Raw genomic sequence first — 23510 nt, forward strand, 5'->3', positions numbered from 1 at the left:
GGGCCGGCGACCCCAGGCCAGCTGCTGACATGTGGGGCTGCTGGGAGCGGGGGTGGGCATCCCCTCGGGGGTCTCCCTGCGGAAGTTAGAGGCAGCCAGGTTCCGAGGGCTCCGTTTGCTGATGGGGTCAGGACTGCGGCTGCGGCCGGAAAGGTCAGCCAGCATGCTTTCCAGATGTCTGGGGAGCCAGAGAACAGAGAAAGGAGAGGGAAGACCCACAGTCCTTGCTGGGAGACCCTACCTGGCCTGGGGTCTGGGGGCAGTGAGGTTACAGGGCCAGCAGGCTGGCTTTGGCCAGGAGGCACCCCCGATTCCATGCAGAGAGCCCGGCCCTGTTTCAGTGCCACAAGCCCCCATCCCTGTCCCCATGTAACTGGATTTAGGAAGCCCTCCTGGGGGACAGCGGGCTCTGCCCAGCGGGGCGCATGTAACTTTCCGGGCCCCTGAACCTTCTTTCATAAAGGCCCTCCTGGTGTCTCCACAGACAAGGACCCCATCTTCCGCAGGGTCCTGCGTGGGTCACGTTTCCACCTATGGCCCAACTGAGACAGAACCAGATTTCGTTGGGACCTGAAGTTGGTGTAATTAGACAGGCCCTCTTAAAGAAAAAGAACACACAATTACAAATACACAGAATCCGGGACTGGGGGGGGCCCTGCAAGGGGCCCGGAAGTTTTGGCTTCTGAAGCCTCAGGGTAAGCCCACTTCGCGCTGATCTTGTCGAGAGAAAGCAATGCAAACACCACCGCCCCCTCCCAGCTGTCACCTGTTCAGGAAGCCCCCACTAGACCGGTGGTCTCTACGTCAGGCAAATGCACAACGAGTGATCACGCAGGAGGAAAGACACCTGCCACCACCTCCCCGCTGCCACTGCCTGGCTCGGCGCCCATCCCCCTGTGGGGTCAGGCCTCTGGGAAGAGGGGAACCAGGCTGCACACTGCACAGGGAGGAAAAAGCCTCTCCAATGTGTCTGTTCTGTTCTGGGATCTCATGTCAGCTTCACGTTTCCAGACAAAGCTGCAGTGAGTCTTACTGTCTGGGAGCAGGGGAAGGGGCAGCAGAAACTCAGAGACACTCAGGCCTGAGATCAGGCTGGAGCCCAGCCAGGCCTTCTGGCTCCGGGGCCAGGTGCCTTCCACGTGCTCTGCCCGGCCCATGTTTTCCTTTGTGAAGGAGACACCCTTGCAAAGGGAGGGGAGGGAGCTGCCGAGCTCCTAGCAACTTCCAGTGCTTGACGGTTTCACTGATCTCATCCGCATGACACCCCCTGGAGTCTAGTATTGTCATCCCGCTGTTGTAAACAAGGAGAGTCAGACTTAAAGGGTGTGGGGAAAATTCTCCAAGGTCACACCCCAAGTCAGGGACAGAGCCAGGGCTCAAGTTCGTCTTGGTGTCCAAGTCAAGTTCATCTGAGCTTGGTAGGCAGAATCCTAACATAGTTCCCAGAACCCCACCCCTTGGTGTGCTCCCCTCAAGTGTGGGCGGCCTCTGTGAACAGGGTGATTGGGTTGTGTTACGTAAGGCTCCACTCGGGCAGGCTGGAGGGGAGGGGAAGTCAGGGGGACACTCCTGGTGGCCTGGAAGGAAGCAGACGCTCAGCTTATGAGCTGCCAGGGGGCCGTGTGACAACGAGCTCTGGGCAACCCTAGGAGGCGAGAGGCCCCTAGCTGATGGCTAGCAAGAGAACGGGGCCTCCGTCATGCAGCCACAAGAAACGAATTCTGCCAGCAACCAGTGAGCTGGGGAGAGGAGCCCGGCCCAGGAAGGGACGCAGCCCGCAGACACCCTGACGACAACCTTGGGGCACCGAAGCAGAGGATCCGGCCAAGCCGGTGCACACTCCCGGTCCGGGGCCACTGTGAGACAATCCACCTGTTGCTTTATGTCACTAAGCTCGCGGTAACTTGTTAAAAGGCACAGGAAACAAACATATCTCTCAAGCAAACAAGTCCACTTTGCCCAGTCCGGCCTTCAAGATAGCCACAGAGCCAGAAAGGAATAAAAATATTCCTGTCGCCTTGGGAGAAGTATTTCGTCTCTCTGAGACTCAGTTTCCTCAACTGTCAACAGGGATAATACTGGTACCTACATCGCAGGGCTGGTGGGAAGGTTCAACGAGACGACCCACATCCCTTCTCAGCCCGCAGCGCGAGTTCTCAACACGCCATTGCTCACGAGACTGCGTTCCTTTTGTTCAAGGTTCCCACTCCTGGAGAGCGACCTGGGCAACACTCTGGGAGGCTGGTTAATCGGGTCGCCATTTGCACGGTTGAACTAACTTCCCTGTATTCGCTTCCTAGGGCTGCGTAACAAAGCACCACAAACCGGAATTAAAACAACAGAAACGTCTTCTCTTACCAGGCTACAAATCCAAGATCAGAGTGTTGGCGGGGGCCCTGCCCTCTCTGAAAGACCTGGGAAGAATCTGCGCCACGCCCTTCCCCAGCTTCCGGCGTCTGCTAGCCGTCTTCGGTGCCCCATGGCTTGAGGCTGCATCACTCCCATCTCTGCCTCCGTCTCCTCAGGCCTTCTCCCTCTGTGTGTCCCTCCTCTTCCTCTAAGGATCCAGTCTGTGGCACTCTAGCCCATCCTGGTTATGACCTCATCTTAACCTGAGCACATCCGAAAGGACCCTGTTTCCAAATAAGGCCTCATTTACAGCTACCACGGTTAGGACTTCGATCTCTCTTTCTGGGGACACAATTCAACTCATACCGCACCCCAGCGCTAAAGATGCTGGGAGTGTAAGGCCCTCGGCATCCTCCTGTTCTCTTTCCTCTCCTGCCTCTTCAGTGCCTTTCACGTGATAGACCCAGAAGTGGGGAGCTTCCACCCAGGCCTTTGTAGGACACTCTGTCCTGGAGGCGTGAGGCGCTCCCATGAGGTCCCGTGTCGCTGGGGACCCTCTGAAGAGCAGTGGAGACCTCACGTGAGCTCTCTGCCGCTGCCCGACAGCTGCAGGGGCCAAACGAACCACGGAGGCGACGGGAGACGAGGGCCCCGGTGCCGGGTGGCAGCCCCCGCGGGAGGCCCGGCCCGAGCTGCAAAGTCGACAGGCAGAGGGGGCAAAGCCTCCAGGGGTGGAGCTGGATCTCTGAGGGCAACAGGGAAGCTGCTTCCTCTCTTCAGAGGAAAGCGAGCGCCGCCGATTCTGGCGGCCTGCCCCTCTCTCGCGCGCACGCGGGGGTTACAGCGGGAAGACGCGCCCGTCCATCCGGTGGCTCAGCTGAGCAGCCCGGCGAGGTCGCGGGGCCCGGGGGACAGAGGAAGCCCTGCGCCCGGGCGCTCGCGCCCCAGCCGGCTCCTCCCGACGGCGCGGGTGGGCTGCAGGCGGGCGCCGTCCTCACGCCGGCCCGCGGCACTCGTGCGGTCAGGCTGCGCGCCGGCGGGCTGGCGGCTGGGGCGCCGGCAGCCGCGTCCCAGCTGCGGAGCCTACCCGCAGCAGGCCCGCGCCTCTGGGAACCGCGCGCCCAGGCCCCTCGCCCTGTGACTCTGCCCGGGGTGGGGGGCCTGGGACGCGAGGGAAGGAAGTGAGGGGTCGGCGCGCCCCTCCCCGCTGCCTCGGACAGGGTCTGCGGCAGCCGCTGCACCACTTCTGGGGGTCCAGCCCCGCCCGGGAAGTCCCTCCCTCCCTGGGCCCTGCTTCCCAAGACCCAGACGCTTGCTGAATGGCCTGGCCTCTGGCGAAAACACCTCCTCCTGCCGTCTCTCCACTGTCGGGCCGGCAGAGCCGACTGTAGTGACTCACGTCCGGGCGCCCCACGGTGCCCGCGTCGCTTCTCAGCTCTTGCATCACCTGGGTCGTCTCTCCCTCCGTTACATTTCCTCTGTCTAAACACAGAGTGGCTTCTGTCGTCCTGGATGAAGCTCGACTGAAAGAGGAATGAAAACGGCGAAGCACTTAGGCGGTACCAGCGGCTCTTACGTGCACTGTCTCCTTGCGTTGGCACGTGGGTAGAGGCTGGGGTTGATATATGGATTCCATTTTGCAGACGAGGAAGATGAGGCTCGGAGGAGTCAAACAGCTTGCCCCAGAGAAATGTCCGCTTGAACCCAGTTGTAGTGGAAAGAACACGAGGCACGGGGCAAATCTCATCTTACTCACTTAGCAGCTGTCTGTCTGCAGGCGAGCTGCCTAATCTCTCCAAGCCCCCGTTTCTAGTTCCAGACGTGTCCATCACCCCAAATAGAAACCCCGCACCCATTAAACAGTTACTGCCACTCCCTTCTCCTCCCAGCCCCTGGCAACCACTAATCTGCTTCCTGTTTCTACGAATATGTCGGACATTTTGTATAAAAGGAATAACACGGTATGTGAGTGTTGAGGGTTGGATTGTGTCCTTTTCCTTCCAAATTCCTGTTGTAGTCCTAACTCCCAGGACCTCAGAATGCGGCCTTATCTGGACATAGGGTCATTGCCAAGATAGTTAAGACGCCCATTCGGATGGGCTCTAATCCACATGACTGATGTCTTTATAAAAAGGGAGCGTTTATACACAGACACGCGCACACAGGGCGAATGTCCTGTGAAGATGAAGGCGGAGGTCAAAAAGCCAGGGGACACCTACGATCGCCGGCGGCCCCTGCAGCTCAGGCAGAGACACGGAGAGACGCTCCCTCCGCGCCTCAGAAGGAACCAAGCCTGCCGACACCTTGATCTTGGGCTTGCGGCCTCCAGGACCGAGACGATACATTTCTGCTGTTCAAGCCACGAGTGCGGCTCTTCGTTCCAGCAGCCCCAGCTTCGCACCTGGCTTCTTGCACTCGGGATGCTGTTTACGCGCCCATGCGTGCCGCAGCGCTTCTTGTCACTGGGCTCCGGGTCCTCTGGGGTTTCGTTCTCGAGCGTTGAGCGCCGCAGTCCGTCCCAGCGAGCACTGCGGGGCAGAGGCGTGACCAGTGTGGGGAGGCAGGCTGGAGACCTCCGTGAGAAGCCACGCCTCCGGGGGCGTCGGGGCAGAGCTACCCCTGTCCTGCTGAGACACAGCTCCCAGCCCGCACGCACGCACGGCTCCTCTCACTGCCCCAGAGAAGTTTCCAGCTCTCACCCTCCATCCCGGGGGCGGGGGCCTCCCCAGGCTTGCCTCACAGTGTGATTGGTGGTCAGGAGCTTGGGCTCAAAGCCCAGGGCCAGCCCTGCCGTTTACATGCTCTGCCACTTGGGAGAGTTACAGTCAGCCACTGTGCCTCAGTTTCCCCATCTGTGAAATGGGGATAGTTAAAGAGTGGAGAAATTAGTTAAGACACGAGAGCCTTGTACGGTCTCGTATGGACCAGCTGCCGTAAGGGGCCCCGCTGTTCCCCTCGTGTGCCCTGTGCTTTCACCCTGGAGCTGGACTTTTCATAAGGTCCAGCTCATTAGGTCCTCTTTCCTCCCAGGTGTCCCGTCTTGCTTGGTGACACACCGTCCACGGTCACCCGTGATGGGCTCTCCCCCCGCTCACCCGTCCATCTCCAAGACGGAACTCACATGCATCCTCTTCGCCATCCCGTTGTCCTCCTTCAGGGCTCATCACCCCTGGGCTGGACTCTCCCCGCATTTTCCTAACAGGTCTCCCTGCCTCCAGCCTGGGTCCCTCCTCCCCGTCTTCTGTCATAGAGCCACAGAATCTGGGTGCCCGAGGGCCGAATGCAGGCCCCTGACATGCGCGAAGGACTCCAGCTTCGGGCCCCGCCTTCCTCCTAACGCTGGTTCCTGGGCCTCTTCCCATATTGGCCTTTGGTTTCAGCAGACCCAAAGTTCTTTGGCTTTCTAGAACACACTGTGTCCCGCGCCTCTGCAGTGCCCACTTGGGACCTGGGACGTGGGAGGCCTGTGCCCATGCTGGTGCTCTGCCTGGAAGTTCTCCTCCTTCCTGTTTCTCAGTGGATTCGTGCTCGTCTTTCAAAACTGGCTCAGGTGACCCGTAGTCCAGAAAGACTCCTGTGACCGCACCCCGTGCCACGGAGGCTGCCCCCCGCCCGCCCTGTGCGGCTGCAGCTCCCTGCCGCGTTTCCTCGTGGGTGTGTTACGGATCTGGCTGTCCCTCTGTCTTCCCACTCCTTACTGGACACTGACTTCTTCGAGGAACAGGGCTGGATTCTACTTTTTACCCAGGTGCTCAATAAAATGTCCTCTGAATGAATAAAGGACGAATAGATGAGTGAATGAACTTGTGAACGAACGAAGACGCATGACTCTGCATGTTCAGCTCCCCCTGCCTGCAGACTTGTGCATGTTCTGCAAGACACAGACCAAATGTCACCGCCTCTGGGAAGCCTTCCCTGACTTCTCTGTGGAATCGAGAGGCCCATGACAAGTTTCTCTTAATTAAGAATCCCAGAAGAGCCCCACCCACTTAAGAGCCACCCAAGGGCAGGCCCCACCCTATTCAACATGATAGCCAGAGGGATCCTTTTGGAATCCGGGTGGAAGCCCCTCAGGCCTCAGCTCTAGCCCTCCATGGCTCCTCCCTCAGAGTAAATGGCCAAGTGCTTGCCAGCGGCCACTGTCCCCTCTCTGACCCACGTCTCCTGCTCCCTGCTCAGCCGCTCAGGCCTGGGACAGGCTCTGGAAGGGCCGTGACACCTGCTGTCCCTCTGCCTGACACGATGGTCCCCGAGGGCTCTCCCTCCGAGGCCCCCCCCAGCCACTCTGTCGTCACGACCTTCACCCTGACGCTCCTGGTTTTTCTCGATTACTGTGTGTCTCCCCTGCGACAATACAATCATTCCGTGTATTGTTGTCTGTTTTATTTATTTACTGCTGTGAAAGAAAATTTCCCCACCACCTGAAAGGCTGCCTGGTAAGTAGCAGGCACTCAATAAATGTTTGTTGAATGAACAAATGAATGAATCTTTGGGTGCCCATGACTCAGTCTGGGATCTGGTTTTTAAATTCCCAATGAATATTTGCTGGATTTGAATAGAAACTTAAAACATATACTGGCGGAGCTCTGGGGGCCGATGGGGCAGGACGAGGGCTGGTGGCCGAGTCCCCCAGGGCAGGGTACCAAACAGTCTCTCAAAATCACAGCGGCTGGGCCAAGAGAGAAGGTCTCCCTAGGGGTCTTGAAGGTTCCCAGAGAGGCTATAGATCATGACAGGTCCAAGTGGGAGGTTCTTGTCATTCCGAGCAGCTCTGAACCACGGAACTCGCTGAAACAGGAAGACTTTTTCCTTTAGCAGGTCAAGCAGCATTTCCAAGAGGCCAGGCACCAAAATAATAGCGGAATGAATGAATGAATGAATCCTTGAGTCCTCAGAACTTAGCACGGGTAAGCGCACACATTCCCAACGAGTATTTGCTGCGTTGACGAGAACTGAAGGAAACACAGGCCAGTAGGTGAGGAGCCCTGGGGGAAATACTAAGGGTGCGGCTTGATGGCTGTATGTCCACATCCGTGTAAGTACCACCCAGACCAAGGTGCAGACACCGTGCTCGCCCTCCTGGAGGCTCCCTCTCGCCCCACGCCCCGGCAGCCACCCCTCACACAGGGAGCCACGCGGCTGACCTCCGTCATCCTAGATTAGTTCTGCCTGCGTTTGAACTTGGTATGCATGGAGGCATACAGTAGGATCAGACTCTGCTTTTCTACCTGCCTTTTGTGAGCCGGGAGTCACCACGTGAATGCCAACAATCGCAGTCTGGGTGTGAAAGCCTGCTGACAGGTGGCATCCCCTGCAAGACGTGGGTTCCGGGGGCTTGAAGTGCACACTTACTGCCTCCGTAAAGGAGCTGTCTTGAGCAGAGCAATTTTCACCTTCTTTGCTGAGAGCACCCGGTCTTAAGAGCCGCCCTCGGTCTGACAGCTGAATCTTTCCTTTCCAGGCTGCATGAGTCAGCCCCAGGGCCCAGCAGCGTGCTCTGTTCTGGTCACGATGCTGTGCCCACCTCTTCCCAGAAGCCTGCCGTGCCAGCCCGGCCCACAGCCAGCGTCTGGCAACCCCTGGGCTGCGCCTGTGGGGTGGGTATTGCTCTGTCTTCACACCCAGCCCTCCGCCCCCGTCACCCCCGCCCCCAGCGTCCGTGTGGCCCCTGGGCTTCGGACCCTGCGCTACCCCACAGCGTCTCCTCAGGGAGCCTGAGGCTGCCTCTCTCCCCAGCGTGCAGCGGGCACGGGAGGTGTCAGCAGCGGGCTGCAGAAAAAGCTGGGGGCGGGTTTTGGAGTCAGAGACTGGGGCTCAGCTGCTGGCTGTGTCCCAGGCGGGTAAGCCTGCCCCAGTCTCCCCACTGCCCACACAGGAAGTGTTACCCTCGCTACGGCGCACGGATGAAACAAACTGTGCAAAGCGCCTGCATGTAAGAGATATTCAGATGTAACAGCTGCAGCTGCTACAGCCCAGGCACGAGGAGGGTGAACCTGGAGCTAGACTGCGTGGGTCTGAATCCTGATCTCAACACGTGCGGGCTCTGGGGCCTCGGGCAGGTTGCTTAACCTCTCCGTGCCTCAGTTTCCCCGTGTATACAACGGAAGTAGTGATAGCACCTCACTCATGGGGGGCTGAGGATTAACTAAGTCAGTCCATCTAGCTGTCTAGCCGTCTATCTAGCTACCTGGTGCCTGGGACAGTTCCTGGCACATAGTAAAGGCCATGTAGGTAACAGCTCAAACTATAACGAATAGTTCAACAAATAATTAAATAGTATTAAATCATGGCTGTTATTAGCATGACATGACATGTGGAAAGTTCCTGAGATAATACATGTCATGCTTGGTACACGATGAGTGCTCACCAGATGACCCATCGTGCTTCGGGTCCTACATGGAACAGTGGGCGGGAGGGTGTGGGATGGACGAACAGGTAACCGGGTCGGGGGAACAGGGCGCCGTGAGGGCTGAGCAGGGCTGGCCCGGCCACCTTCTGCTCGTGGGCAACTCGACGCCCCACCTCTGGTAAGGAGAGGGTCTCCTCCGGGTCTCTGGACCCCAGCCCCTCCCAGAGCCCTTTGCACCGGCAGGCACGCCCCAAAGGCTTGTTGACTGAAAGCCAGAAATGAGCTAGAGAAAGCACCCAGGTTTAAAAGCAAAAAGCAAGAAAACCAGGTAGATTTCCTTCCCGATCCTCCGGAGAAGGGGAGACCAAAGGTGGGCATAAACACCACTTCCGAGAAGATGAAGGGCTTTCAAGGCTGAAGATGAGTGCTTTGTTTTCAGAAGGAAAGATTGAACAAGAAGGAACAGACATCACCATTAGAGGCACAGAGATTCTGATGAGATTCGAGAAACAACTTTCTGGTTCAAGTATTGGCCATCTCAGCCACAGACGCCAGATGTGGACCTCGCTGGCGCTTTTATCTTAACCACAACTGCCGCTAATGGCTAAAAGCAGCATTAATGAGCAACAAGGACCATTAACCTGGCAATGAGGACTCCGGGAAGCTGATACCCCAGCGCCCACTGGCATGTGACCTGTCACCTGACTCACTGGCACAAAGAGCAGGGTGTGGTTACAGCAGCAGTACAGGTACAGGTCACAGTGGAAACTGCCTTTCCTCCAATATCCACCAGGCACAGATCTTTTCTAAAGAATTTACACAAACGGAATTGGCAATGGAAAAATTCTGAGACGGAAAAATTCTGAGACGGGAGAATCCTTTATTTTAAAGCATTTGAGGATTTTTTGGTGCAACGGAGCGTGCTTAAACTTGCCACAGGGTGATTTTTCAGGGGGAAAAAAAAAAGCAAGCATCTTCTGTTCAAACTTCATTGGATTCATATTTTAAGAAACCTTGGCCAGTCTGGCTCAGGCAGAAAAATTCCCCCAAAGGAAGATTTCACGGCCAAGCTTTTATATTAAGTACTTGGTTTTACATATGTGATAAAAGTTTGTGAGAGCATATATCTGGGTTTTATTTGCTTTTCACTTACTGTTGCAGTCACTTCGGGCACTTTTATTACGTGAGATGGATGTCTAAGAACGGAAACCCAATGTGTAAATTGTGCTTACGGGAAATAAAGATTGGATGGTGGATGGCTCGAAAAGGCTTTCATCCAGCAACCAATTTGGTTATAAGTCAGGGGCGACCCGAAATAAAACACTGACAAAAGGTGACTGGGCATGATGCCTGGGGCATGTTCCTGGATGCAGTTAAGGAGACAGAGAGCAGACACCGCGGATGCTGAACGAACATACTGAGACATTCACCTGTCTGCGGGCTGGAGACTGGCCCTGGGGCTTTTTAAAATTAAATATCAGGTTCAGGTATTCCCCACCCCCCCACCCCCCCCCCCCCCCCCCCCCCCCACCCCCCCGGCCAAACAGGGTAGAAAATTAGAAAAAGAAAGAAGGAGATAAGATAAAGCACTCAGACTTCCCATGACCATCATTAAGAAAACCATTTTGCTGAATTTTTTCCCAATATTTTTTTCAGGCCTCGAGAACAGCCATAGTCACATCTATTTGTACCAGATAACCTTCAGAGGTTTCACATCTGTGGGTTTCTGACTCACTCAATTTGCTATTTAATAGAATTCTCCTCATGTTTAATAACCCTCCTAATAATCGCAGAGTTAAAAGAATACATTTTTATCTAGTAAATGTCACAAGAACTTTCAAAAATCTGCCTTGAACAGGAAGGAGGAGAAGGCTTCTGTGCTTTAAATACGGCAGACTAGAAAGGAAAAGGGAAGAAATCATCAGAAAGGCAAGTTCGAAAGAAAGAAACAGAAGGGGGGGCGGGGAGAACTGGGGGATGGGCGGGAACAAAGGACCTGGGTTTCGGAGGAGGGGGTGATGGTGGGGACAGTGGGGAAGGAGGCAACCCAAACAAGGACCCTGGGGACACATCACAAACAGCCACTGCGTGGGAAGAGGGGCTGACCAGCGTGAAGGGGGGTGGGGGGAACAGGCCAGGGGCCCGCAGGCAACGCCCCGAGAGCCGGATCGCCAGGGCCGCGGCCACGGGCCACAGGGGCGGCCGAGGGGGGAGAAGGAAGCCCCTCCCAATGGTTAGCCGGTGCAGCCTCTCCACCCCCCAGGCGTCTGGCCTTGACTCGCGCACGCAGGAATCCGTGGGCAGAAAGATAACAAAAGCTATTTTTCATGCAAGAGGAGTTGGACATCAGGGGAAATCAGAGCCCCTTTGTATGATATGCCAAACTGCTGAAGCGAGCAAATGTCTCGGGCGAGGGCTCAGATGCGAGCCGGGAACAGCACGCTGGCCCCCGGGAGCCGGCGTCAATGTGCGCTTGTTATCAGCGGCGGAAGCAAGCCTGGGGCACCCTCCCCACACTGCACGGCCAGACGAGCTGGTGACACGGCCTTGGCTGGACTGTCCGGCCCCTGGAAGGAAGCCTGGGTGTCCTGAGATGTCCTCGGGGAGTCCCGTTCCCCTCTCAGCTCGCGGTGTGGTCTGGGGGCTGCGGATAAGCCTAATACGCCCCTCGAGACCCACCCTCACGGCGGGCCCTCCCGTAGCCCCAGGCGCAGGGCAGCCTCTGGGGCATCGGGCACGTGTTCCAGCCCCAGGCCAAGCACCAACAGCTCACCTCGCGCCCCCCCCCCGCCCCCCGCCCCTGCCAGCAAATCTGCACAAGACGTGTTGCTAACGTACCCATTTTGCTGAGAAAGCAACTGAGGCTCAGAGACGGTGCAACGGCCGGTCGGAGGCCATTGGGAGGTAGAGCCTGGACTCAAAGCCCGACGCACCCGGGCACCGGGCCCTCCGCCCCACGTCCACCAGACGTCCTCCGAGACGCCACTCATAAGCACTGCTGTGTATTTCGCACCCATGGCGAAGCAGGCGTCCGCAGAGCGCCGTGTTTTCCACTTGATCCTCCGGACGACCCTAAGAGACAGGCCTTAGCGGAACCCCTGGGAGCAGGCCCTGACATCCGGATGTGTTCTGAGGCTCTGTCCTCACTTTGCCGCCTCTTCTCCCTTGGCTTCCCCAGCACACGACAGTAAGCTCCCCAAGGCCTTTCTGTACCCACAGTGTCCAGCACGAAGCCAGGCACTCGGCAGGTGGCCCATAAACGCTAACAAGGTGCTCGCCCATCTCCGAGGCAGCCCCGGCCCTGCGTACTGTCTGAGGGGGCCCTTGGAGGAAACAAGAGAGAGGTGGTTCCAGTAACACCCCCCTGCCCCCCACCCCAGCCGCCAACTTCTGTGCAAACTCAGGACCCTCCAGCATCACCCCCCTCCAGTCCCAGCTTCCCCGGCCCACCCTTCCTCCAATCAAAGTCTTCTCTCGGGACAGAACAGGACACCCAGGCCTGGCTACAGAATTTTGGGGGGGTCCAGTGCAAAATGAAAATGGGGGTCCTCTCGTTCAAAAATCATTAAGAATTTCAAGATGGCGACAGCAGAGCGTGAAGTGACGCAGAGGTGCGTGAATACAGCCCTGGTGACACCAGTCATTCTATATCCTTTGCACGTGACCCATTATTAGGGTCTGGGTTTTTTTGTTTGTTTTTTAACATCTTTATTGGAGTATTTGCTTTACAGTGGTGTGTTAGTTTCTGCTTTATAACAAAGTGAATCAGCTATTCGTATACGTATATCCCCATATCTCCTCCCTCTTGCGTCTCCCTCCCTCCCGCCCTCCCTATCCCACCCCTCTAGGTGGTCACAAAGCACCGAGCTGATCTCCCTGTGCTACGCACCTGCTTCCCACTAGCTATCTATCTTACACTTGGTAGTGTATGTATGTCCATGCCACTCTCTCGCTTCATCCCAGCTTACCCTTCCCCCTCCCTGTGTCCTCAAGTCCATTCTCTACGTCTGTGTCTTTATTCCTGTGCTAGGGTCTGGGTTTCTCTAGGACAGTCTTGATTTAAAATGTTCTGGATCGTTCTCCCTTCTACTCCACCATCTCCCCACCAAATCTAAGAATGCCAACATTTCAGGATCTCAGTAACACTTCCTACATCATATACAACAACATGAGAGAATCTGTCCTCTGCTCTTTTGTCTAGAACTTTGGTTCAGACAATACAAATGCCCCAGTGCCATTGGTCCCATCAGGGAACCGAGACACTGGGGTCAACAGGCACAGCCTGACATCTCATCACAAGGGGAGCTGTTTCCATCCATCAAGCAGGTGACTGCCACGTCCCTGTGTCCAGGCCAGCCCCGCCTCCACCCTGCAGAGGGGGGGCCTCAGCCTCTCCTGTTCCCCCACCTCAGGACACTCCTCTTTGGTTGTGTCTTGGGGAGTGGCTCCATCGGCTGGGGGTGTCTACCGCTGTATCTCCGTTTTACAGATGAGAAAACAGAGGCTCAGAGAAGCCAAGGACTCTGCCCAAGGTCACAGAGCTAACACAGGGCAGAGCAGTGTTCAAACGCGGGTCTCGTTGACTCCCCTGCCACACACCCAGCCCCTGTCCCGTTAACCAACACGCAGACTTGGTTCAGAGATCACCTGACCTGACTCTTCTGTACAGTGAAGCCCCTGGTGGGAGGTGTCAGAGGTGTGTGGGGCTAGACCTGTGGAGCTTCGCAGATCACGGAAGGAGCCTGACTTTATCTCAAGTGGGATGTGGCCCCGTTGACGGCCATCGAGCTAGGGAATGATGTGATCTGATTTCCATTTTTCCAAGCTCTTTCTGGCCGTGTGTGAAGAAGGGCTAGCATGGGGTCGGGCGGGAGGGAGGGGCGGGAAGAAGGGTCAGGACACTCCTTGCGGCATCCAGGCAAGACATGACAGCGGCTGGGAGCCAGGTGGAGGGAAAGCTGTGGGTGGGTCTGGGCGGTCTGTAAGGAATCCCAAGGGGATGTCGCAGGAAAGGTGTTTTTTCTCATCTCTGCGGTGGCCAGCTCTGGGATGAGCGCAAAGCAGGTCATCAGTGTGTCCTGAGCACGAACGATCAAGTGGGTGGGAGAGGGGACCGGCTGATTCTCTGGAGGTGAGAACAAGCCAGCAGCAGTGCATCCGACAGGTGAGGCTGCCACCAGCATGCGGGTCCTCGCTGAGGCGTCAGCGTGAAAAGAGGCAAAGCCAAGTGTTTCCAAGAAAATGAGCCCGAAATCCTGTACCCTCTGCAGCGCCTCTGTGCAGCACAGCCACCGTGCTTTCCACAGCGCTTTCCCAAGTACCCTCTCATTGGGTATTCGCACAGCCCTGGCAGGGCACAGGAGGATGGAGGGAAGAGGGGGAAGAACAGATGCAAGGAGACAGGAGGACGGAGGGAAGAGGGGGAAAGAGGGAGACAGAGGTAGAGAGGAGGGAGGTTGGAGGGAGGGATGAGAGACGGATGAAGGGAAAGACAGGTGTCATTTGCCCATTTGACAGCCAAGCAAGCAAAGGCTCTAGGAGGTTAAGGGATACCCAGAAGACTGTCCGGATGTTAGTCACAGAACCAGAACCAGGCACAGGTCTCCTGACTCCTGCCCCAGTGTTTCCACACCCGGCACCCTCTCCTCCTTTATCACAGCCCTGATCCCACAACACTGGAGGTCACAGCTGTAGCCCCGGTGCCTGCCAGGAAGTGGGAGGGGGGAAGCGCTCTGGGCGCTGCCTTGTTGCTAGACCCTGTTTCGACTCCTAATTGAGAGCCTCTGGTTCTGATTTTATGGCTCACAGAGGCCATTCAGCGTGGTTTTGCCTCTGAGAGGTGATGAAAGAACACCATGTTCTACAGTGGCCTGAACATCCCCGGGGACACTCAGCTTCCTCCATTCCCAGACCCTGGAGGCCAGTGAGCTGACCTGGGGCCCCACTCAGCTCAGCTGCAAAGGTTGGGTGACTTATTTTTTCTGGGAAAACTTCCAAGTTTCAGGAAATATGGAAGTAAGGGGAAGGCCATCACACCTTGAAAATCTACAAGATGCCAGGCGCCATGAGGGTTATTTTACATGCATTTTCTCATAAAACCTTTACAACAATCCCAGGGGTTGATTCAGTGATGGCTCTATTTTACAGTGAAGGAACCGCAGTTCAGAGAGGTTAGCTAACTTATCTGAAGACACACAGCTGACTAATGGCAGAGCCTGGACTCAAACCCAGGTCCATGTGACTTCAGTGCTAGCCACCTGACACTGCCACTTCCATGTGGAGTAACAGAGGTTGGAAGAAGTGAGCTGAGACAAGCGCGCGGGCCCTGTCTGTCTCCCCAGGGCCAGGAGGTGACAGGCTGATGGCAGGTGAGCTAGGGAGGCCAACAATTTTGAATAATTTGTTTTCCTTCCAGGCTCTGGAGCTGGGCTTGAGTCCAGAAACTCCCCTGGGCCTCTGCACACTCTCTTTTGTAAATGGGGCAATGGTGGGGCAGGGGGTTGTAGCGGGGTGGGGGGAGGACACGTAAACGGCACCTGCTGGGCACCTCTGCCTCCGTGGGCTTGGTGAGGTACGAGGCACAGAGGGTTGGATGCTGTGACAGTGGGGACCTTGCTTTAGGTCTGCAATCGCGGAGGTGGGGGAGGGGAGTGACGAGCGGGGGAGGGGCGAGAGCAGCTCCAGTTAGAAGCCCTTTCAGGCCCGTGGGCAGTGAGGCCCTTTGCAGCTGGGGGACAGAATGCGCAAGCAGCCCGAAGAAGGAGCTGGGGTTAACTTTTCGGAGGACGCTGACTTGAAGGGCAGATAGAAGTTTGGGGTGGGTAGGCGTGGGGGTGATGGAGAGGTCCTGATGTTTTGGGAAGCAGAAGCAGTCAGAGGGTTCTTCTGACCCAAGCACATCTCCGGTTCCAGCATCCCAACAGGGCGGCTCCCCTGCCTCCGTCCTGGCTCCGGGGAAGGGGGAGGGGCGGAGGAGGCCCGATGCCAAGGCCAGGCATGGCTAAGTGTGAGGTCACACCCCACATCCTCGGGCCAGCTGGGAGCAGTGGGCCTCTGAGGGGAGGCACCATCTGCTTTGCAAAGACCCTGGAGAAAGGCCCAGGGGGAGGGAGTCCCTTCGTCCTTCTGTATTTCTTGCTGCTCACCTTGTGCTACGGTGGTTGCTAGACGCCTGGTCTTCACCCAGGTGCCGGCCCACAGGGAGGCTGGGCGGGCAGACAGCCCTAACCAGGCAGCCCCAGACCTCCTTCTGCTCCCGGCTCTGCCACTAACCAGCTGTGTGACCTTGAGTAAGTCCCTCTGCCTCTCCAGCCTTGGTTTCCTCTGCTTGCAGAGTGGAAGGATCCAGCCACATCTGCAGTACCCACCCGTGTGGACACCTGCTGGGGCGTCACAGGCAGGGCGAGCTGGGTCACCTGCAATTCACGACTCTTAAGAAAGGAATGGAGCCGGGTACCAGTTACATCTGCGGTCACCTGAAGCAGATGCCAGGTCATCCCCTTAATAGAGATGCTCCCCGACACCCCCTTCCCCCCGAGGTTCCGTGTGTTTTCTCGAAGGAAAGAGAAATAAGTGAAGTTCCTTTCAGTTGCCGGGAATCAGGTCAGCCCTTGCCCTCGACCGAAATGGCAGTTCCCTGAGAGCAGCTGTTCTCGATGGGGGGCACTCCTGCCTGGCCCCTCCACCATCCAGGAGACCTTTGGCAAAGTCTGGAGACGTCTGAGGTTGTCACAGCTTGGTGAGGCGGGGCTGTAGCTGACTTCTAGTGGGTAGAGGCCAGAGACGCTGCTAACCTTCTACAACACACAGGGCAGCCCCACAGAAAAGAGGTTCCCGTTCAAAATTTCCAAGGCACCGAGGGTGAGAAATCCCGCCCTGTCGTGAGGGCAGCAGTGGTGAACCCACAACATCTGGACGGGTACGAGCTACCGTGGTTCCCCTAAGCTGTGCTCTACGGAACTTTCCGGCACACGTTTGGCTGTGGGGGGCTGGGCAGTGGTGTGAAGCCTGGGACCCCACGGGCTCACAGTTGATTTCCTCTCCCAACCCCGCTCCTTCTTCCGTCTTCCCCATGTGGACAGAGCACCGCTGTCTCGCCAGCTACCGAGCTCCCGGTCCAGGCAGTTATGCTCGATCTAGCCCCCCCCCCAGCCTCCCCCCCCTACCACGTCCCCACATCTCTGCTGCTGCCACTTGGCCCCAGGCTTCCAGTCCGGGCACCTGCAGCAACTCCCACACTGGCCTCCTGGCGGCCTCCCTGCCTCCTAGAATCTCCGTTCTCCACAGGTAGCCAGCGGACTTCCTGAAAATGTAAATCAGACCCCAATGCCATCCCCTCCCCTCCCCAAGCACAGATCCCTTGTCATAAAAAGCAGATAAAGCAGGGTGCTGACCCTGACCTCGAAGCCTCTCCCAGCCCCTCCGCAGGGATGGAGCCCCCCCCCCCCGCGCTCCGCCACCTGCACCAGGTTCTTTCCTGCCTCGCGGCCTCGTCTGCCTCTTCCTCTTCCTGGAAGCGCTCCCTCTGGTCCTTCTCTGACACCTCCTTCATGGCCCTCTGACCAGTGGCCACCCTCCCCGGCCTCTCCCAGCGCCCCCCGACCTGGCTCTGTTTCCGTCAAAACACTCATCAGTACCTGGAAGCGTCAGCTACCCCATTAGAACTTCGGCTCCAAGAGAGCAGGGGCCACGTCCGTCCTGCCCACCCCTGTGACTCAGAGCCCCACACGTCTGACACAGAGCAGTGCTCCGTGAGCAGGAATAAATGAAGGGACGGATGGACAGATGAGGTGTGCCCAGCAGGCGGGTGACATAGCCTTTACACGTGTGTCTTAGCAGAAATAAGGTTGAGGCCACTGAACTAATCTCAAAGGCTCTTCCAGCTGGAGAACCCGGCTTCCTGTGGGCCACATCAAGGCCACACTGAACCTGCTTCTACCTGGAGGCTGCGGGCAGGGCCCTCTGGGGCTTGTGTGGCTGAAAGACAAAGGTGGGAGGAATGTTCCAGATCAGTCAGGCCCCTTTCAGATGAGGAGACAGAGGCCCACCAGGCTCCCTGACACCCCGGATCTGATGACCGGAGGCCCCTTCCTACGCTCTGCATCTGTTACTACGTCCTAGGTATCCCCAGAGTCTTGGTCGTCTGAGCAGACTGACACCAGGAGATTTACTTTAAAGAGCTGCTGGTTTCCTACTGAGCCTTTCTGAAGCCCCTGACATGGGGCTCCTCCAAAGCCGGCTCTGCTGCAAGACCATTAAGTCAGGCTGGGGTCCACCAAGATCCCCAGCTTCTCTTCACTAAGTCAGCTGGCTCCAGCTCGGTTTTTCTTGTCGAAAGAAAAGAGTGAAGAACAGAGGAGGGTGAAGAGACAGAGCAGGACATTAAGGGAAGGTAGACATGAGAAGGGACTGCCAGGGCCCCTTCCTGAACGATGAGAGACTGGGCACCAGCTACAGAGCTGGGACAGAAGGAAGAGCAGCCCTGTCACTGACTGAATGTTTGCGTGCCCCCCAGATCCATATGTTGAAGCTCTAACCCCCGACGTATTCAGAGATGGGGCTTTGGGAGGTGACTAGAGAGATGAGGTCATGAGGGTGGGGTCCTCATGATGGGATTAGTGCCCTTACAAGGAGAGAACAGAGAGCTCTCTCCGTCACATGAGGACACAGGGATAAGGTGGCCGTTTGCCAGGAAGCAGCTCTCACCAGGAACCGAATTGCCCAGCACCTTGATCTTGGACTTCCAGCCTCCAGAACTGTAAGAAATAATGTCTGTGGTTTAAGCCATTGAGTCTACCACATTTTGTTATGGCAGCCGAGCTGACTAAGGCAGCCCCCTTACCTGTCCCTACCCAAATCTGTGTGGTTCAAACAAAGGGCATCCCCTGGCTGGGGGACAGCTGGGCTCACCTGCTTAGCCTCAACCGCTATCCAGACAGTGGCAGGCATCCCTGACACCCAGAAGCCGTGGCTATCTTAAGCCTCATTTTCTCCACCTATAAAAGGCAGATAATTAAGATTTACCTTGCAGAGTTGCTGGCAATTACACGAACTAATGTGAAGTCCTGCATGGAGGTTGATGTGATGGCTGTTATGAGCAACCCTGGAGGGCAAAGGAAGGCCTGCGGACGAGGGGACCAGCTGCTGGGTCGGGTGCTGTGGAAAGGGAGCCTGCTCTTTGCTCGCACCCCCCTGGGCCTGACGGGACGGGCGGCCTGTGAGTTACTGCAAGAGAAAATGAAAGACAGGAAGAGCGCCCAGCCCGGTGCCTGGCCTGGGGCAGGAGGGGAAAGAACGGAATTCAGACCCAAACCTCCCTGAACGGGCCTGTGTCCGGAGTGTGGGGCAAGGCAGAGCTTCCCAGCTGGCCGGTCGTGAGAGGGTTCCAGATGTGCCAGAGAAGCGTGCCCCCCAGGAGCTGGGCAGGGCCTGGCGTGGCTGGTGCCCCGGGGTAGCCACCGATGGCTGTCCTCTCCTCCCCGGCCCCCGGGGTGCAGCGCAAATACCTTCTCTTCCTCTGGGGGCCGTGGTGTGAATGAAGTTTGGGTACACTCATTGGTGAGAGATGCTGCCTGCGGCGGGGCGGGGGTGGGAGTGAGCATGATGGAGCAAAGGAGCCTCTCACTCGCAGGGGCCAGGGTCTCCCTACCCGCTCCCCAGTAGGTGCCCAGGACAGAGCTGACACAAAGCAGCCGGCCCGGGGCCACCCCTGGCACCGGAACTGCCATCTCAGGGCTCTGACTGAGCTGCGAGTGTGCTGACGGCAGCTCCGTCTATGGGGGACCTGGGCGGTGGTACTGCTGAGGCTGAACTCTGCCAGGACCCTGTATCCTGGGCCCAGAGCACAGTGACTGGCTCGCTCGGGGACCCTGGTGTCTGGCAGCCCCCGTGAGCATCTCGAGCTCCCAGCGGGCACGGGGGCTTTGCCGCATAAGCTGCTGCCCTCGGGGCCCAGAGTCTCCCCTTCCCTTCCCGTGTCTACACGAGGTCTCCGGTCCCTGGCACACAGTGCATGCTCCGAATGCCTGTTTACCTTCTACACCTTGCCTGATTCCAGAATGCGTTAGAGACTGAACAAAGGTTGGTGGGCGGTAGCTTTGGTGGAGAAGTCCACAAAGATGTGTTACTCCTTTCCTGTGTCCCCAGCCTTGGGCTGAATGTCACCAAAGATGCAAAGAAAGAAGGAGGTGGGGGTCTACGAGACGGAGGAAGCAGATGGCTCTTTGTGGTGGGAACAGGCTAGTCCAGAACGTGGTAGGAAAAGAGAGAGAGACAGACACACAGAGACAAAGACAGAAACAGAGAGAAGCGAGAAGAGAGTGTGTTATGCAATTTGTGTAGCAGTTGTACATTCTCACTTCCAAATGCCTTCACGCTGCCGCGAGCCAGCCTCGGAGCTGGGCTCCTCCACTGGCTAGGCAAGTACTTGGTTCTATTTTTAATGGTAACCCAGAAGATGTTTGGGAAAGGGCAGGACAACACGGTGGGGAGAGCTTTGCAGTGAGACAAAGGCTCGATGCTGGCCCTGCAGCCTCCTACCTGGGTGCCTCTGGGCAAGTGCCTTGCCCTCTCTGAGCCTCTGTTCCCCACGCTGCAGGTGGAGGTGAACAGGGCACCCTCTCAGGGCTGTTGTGAGCGCGCCGTGCGGAACGTGCACAAGGCTCTGTGCGCTGGAGGACTGTGACGCTTGTCCTGTAGAGGGGCAGCGGGGAGACCCGGCTTTGGGGGTGGAAAAGGGTGATGTCGGCCGTGGTGAGTCTGGGAGCAGCAGGCTTCTGCACGCAGCCCTGCCAGCCTGCACAGACACCTTAAGTACACAGGGGGCTGGGCTCTCCCGACCTCACAACATCATTCCTGTGAAACAGCCAGGGAACTGAATCTGCGGTTTGTGAGATGCCAGCAAGCCCTTCAGAGTCCCACTGTCACAACTGGTGTTTTATTAGCTGCCTGCTGCAGTATGTCTTCAGTTTCAGCTTAGAGGTTTGAGCTTTTCATTCTTTCCCATGAAATGCTTTGGGGTACTTTGCTAGAGAGCAGGTGGAAACAATGCATTCTACACACAGAAGCCAATACTGAGGTGACCATGTCCCCACAGAGCGTCCGGGTCTCGGCCTGGACGCTCGCTGGCAGGTGGAGACGTCATAGATGGCAGACAGCCGTCGCACTCTGCGATGTGCTTTTGTGAGATAAGCTCGCAGTTTCCGCCCCAGCTGAAGGACTGCCAGGATGATTCCAGAGCATCCCGAGGGATCCTGAGCCAGCTCTCTCAGCCCTGGCTTGGTCCAAGGATGTCCTGGCCCTTGGAAGTGGCCTGGTTTGGCCCCCAGAACCCCTGAGCTCCTGGGGGATGACAGAGGCAGCCCAGTTCTTGGGGTGAAGTCCCCAGATGGCGGCTCCCCACCCTCCCCCCGCCAGCAGAGCCTGCTGCCCGGATCAGCTTGGGGCTGTCTTGATGAACATCGAGTGCAAACGGCTCAAGGTGGCTGGCGAGATGCTAAGTGCGGCATCAATCCCAATTAGGATGAGAAATTAATAAAGGAGGCATTCGAGCCACTCTGCAGAGGCCAGGCTCGCCGGCATGGAGGAGTGAGTTCCAATTTCGACCAGGAACCTGGAAGGCCTGGGGCCCAGATGCGCGGGCTTGGGTGATGACAGGGGCTCGACTTACTGGACCACATACACAGCACCCAGTGGGGCCTGCGAGGTAGAACACGGGGGCCCAGCCGCCCTTGTTCTGTGTCTAACGCAGGTGCCGTGGCAGGCGGTGACGTGGGCACGTCCTCCAGATGAGAGGAGTAGGTGTTCGTGATCTGAGCATCCGCACACCATTTTCCTTTTGAAAAATGATGTTTTTCAAAAGAAAAGAGGAGGCTGTGATGGTGGGCCCGCCGGTCCTTTGTGTGGCTGTTTCCCAAACTACTGATCGCACATTCCTGCTCCTGGAAGACTCCACTCAGTCCGGGCAATAAGCTCCAAGTTCAAAGGTCAAAGCAGCTTCGTTTGGGAGAGAAAGTGGGGGGCAGAGGTGGGCAGGATTCCAGATGAGAACAGGCATCATGGGGGTGAGGGAGAAAGGGAGCGACCCTGCTTTACAGAGCCTCCTTTTACCCGACCCCAAATACGGCCAGAAGAAGGACCATCTCTTCTAGAGCTGCCTACCAACCTCCAGGAAGACGCCACCCTGCCCAGCTCTTCGCAGGGGCTGGAACTGCAGGAAGGCTGGGGGTGCGGGAGAACCCCGACCACGGAAGGCGGAGTTGACACGCGCGGAAAGGTTACAGAAAAAGGAGGAGGAAACTCTGTCCAAGGATTTTTGAGAGGAACCCTCCACCAACGTCTCCACCCCTTTTCCAGTCTGAAAGCCAAGACCAAGCGGCGAACCCGTGCACAACCTGGAGGGGAACAGACCGCCCGGACAAAGCCACCTGTTAGTCCAAGTTCCGCAGCGGGGCGGGCGGGAGGCGCTCAAGTCTGGCGCACGTCGCCACTGCAGGAGTCCGGGTCCCTCCCCCGGGGGGAGGGGTCCCCGCAGTCCGGGGACACCCAGTCCCGGCCCCCAGAGGCATTCCATCCGTACAACACCTACTGCAGGGCCCGGCCGCGCACCTGGAGGGCTCAGCGCCGCGTCCCTCCCGCCGGGATCCAGCGGCCACGCCCCTCCCAGGCAGTTCACGGTCCGCGGGTCGCCCCTGCGCGCCCCAGTTCTACTGAAGATTCCCGGCCTTGGGACGACGGCGGCGGGCTCGCTGCCCTAGTCGGGGGGGCAGGGAGACTTGGTGACGCTCCCCTCCCCACCCCACCGAGCGGGGAGGAGTGGGCCGGTGGCCCCTGGAGGAGTACGTGGCGGAGCAAGGTCTCGGCAGGCTTCAGGCTCGGGCGACCCGGGTCCCCAGTCCCGCTTGGAGCCCAGCCCCCCTCCCACCCCTCGGCCAGGCCTCGAGCGAGCGCAGAGCGGCCCCGGCGCTCCCCGCCCCCGGCCGGCCCCGCCCCAGGATGGCCAGTTCCCATAGCAATCGCGCAGACACCGGTTGCCAAGCAACCTCTCCCCCAGCTCCCTCCCTCCTCGGCCGTCCGCTCCCCCCAACCCTAGCTTCCTCCCGCCCCCTCGCCAGCCTCCGCCTCCCCCGGGGGCGCTGGCGCGGCCCCTCGGGATCGCTCCGGTCTCGGGCTGCGCGCGCGCGCGTGAGTTTCGGTGTGTTTCATTGTGTCTGTGTGCGAGGGGGTGTGCGTGTGCCAGCGGAGTTTGTAGGGCCGGTGTGTTGGGGGCGGGGGGCGTCCCCAGTCGGGAGGGACCGCCAGGTGCTGCACAGCTGGCCGCGAGGAGACCCGCCCGCTCGCTCCGGCTCCTTTGTGTCTCGCGCGGAGCCAGGGCCGCGCCCACCCCTTCCCGGCCGGCGCCCCAAGCAGGGTGTGTGCGTGTGCGTGTGCGTGTGTGTGTGTGTGTGTGCGTGCGCCTGGGCGCGCGCGCGCGTGGCGAGGGGGTTGCCGAGGCCGGCCGTACCTTCGATGCAGCACACCCGCCACAGCCCCGAGTGGGTGAGGTCGCCGCGGGTGCGGCGGGGCGGGGGCCCGTCGTCCATGGTCAGGTTGGTGCCGTTGCAGATGTACGCGCTGGAGTAGAGCCAGTAGTCGGTGCCGATGGCGATGGCCATGAGCGAGAAGGCGGCGAAGGCTCCGGCCGTGGTCAGCAGCATCTGCAGCCCGCGGTCGCATCGCACCATGGTGGGCGCCTCATACTCCGCCGCCCGCCGGCCCGCCCGCCCGCCCTCCTCCCTCCGCGCGCCGCTCCGGGGGCGCCGGGGCCGGGGGGGGG

The 23510-nt window shown here is 58.2% G+C and overlaps 1 protein-coding gene across 1 annotated transcript in view; it reads right to left on the minus strand.

Annotated features, from left to right (window-relative positions):
• Positions 1 to 23429, minus strand: part of CACNG4 (calcium voltage-gated channel auxiliary subunit gamma 4) — a 54552-nt gene extending 31123 nt beyond the window's left edge. Inside the window, exon 1 of the mRNA XM_027080424.1 lies at positions 23199 to 23429. Coding sequence (XP_026936225.1) covers positions 23199 to 23418 — 220 coding nt within the window. The 5' untranslated portion in view covers positions 23419 to 23429. The remainder of the gene's footprint in view (positions 1 to 23198) is intronic.
• Between the last annotated feature and the right edge of the window lie 81 nt (positions 23430 to 23510).

The sequence above is a fragment of the Aethalodelphis obliquidens genome, unplaced genomic scaffold (genome assembly GCF_003676395.1).
Source record: "Aethalodelphis obliquidens isolate GAN/ISIS:26980383/991018 unplaced genomic scaffold, ASM367639v1 scaffold44, whole genome shotgun sequence".
In the NCBI taxonomy this organism is placed as follows: Eukaryota; Metazoa; Chordata; class Mammalia; order Artiodactyla; family Delphinidae; genus Aethalodelphis; species Aethalodelphis obliquidens.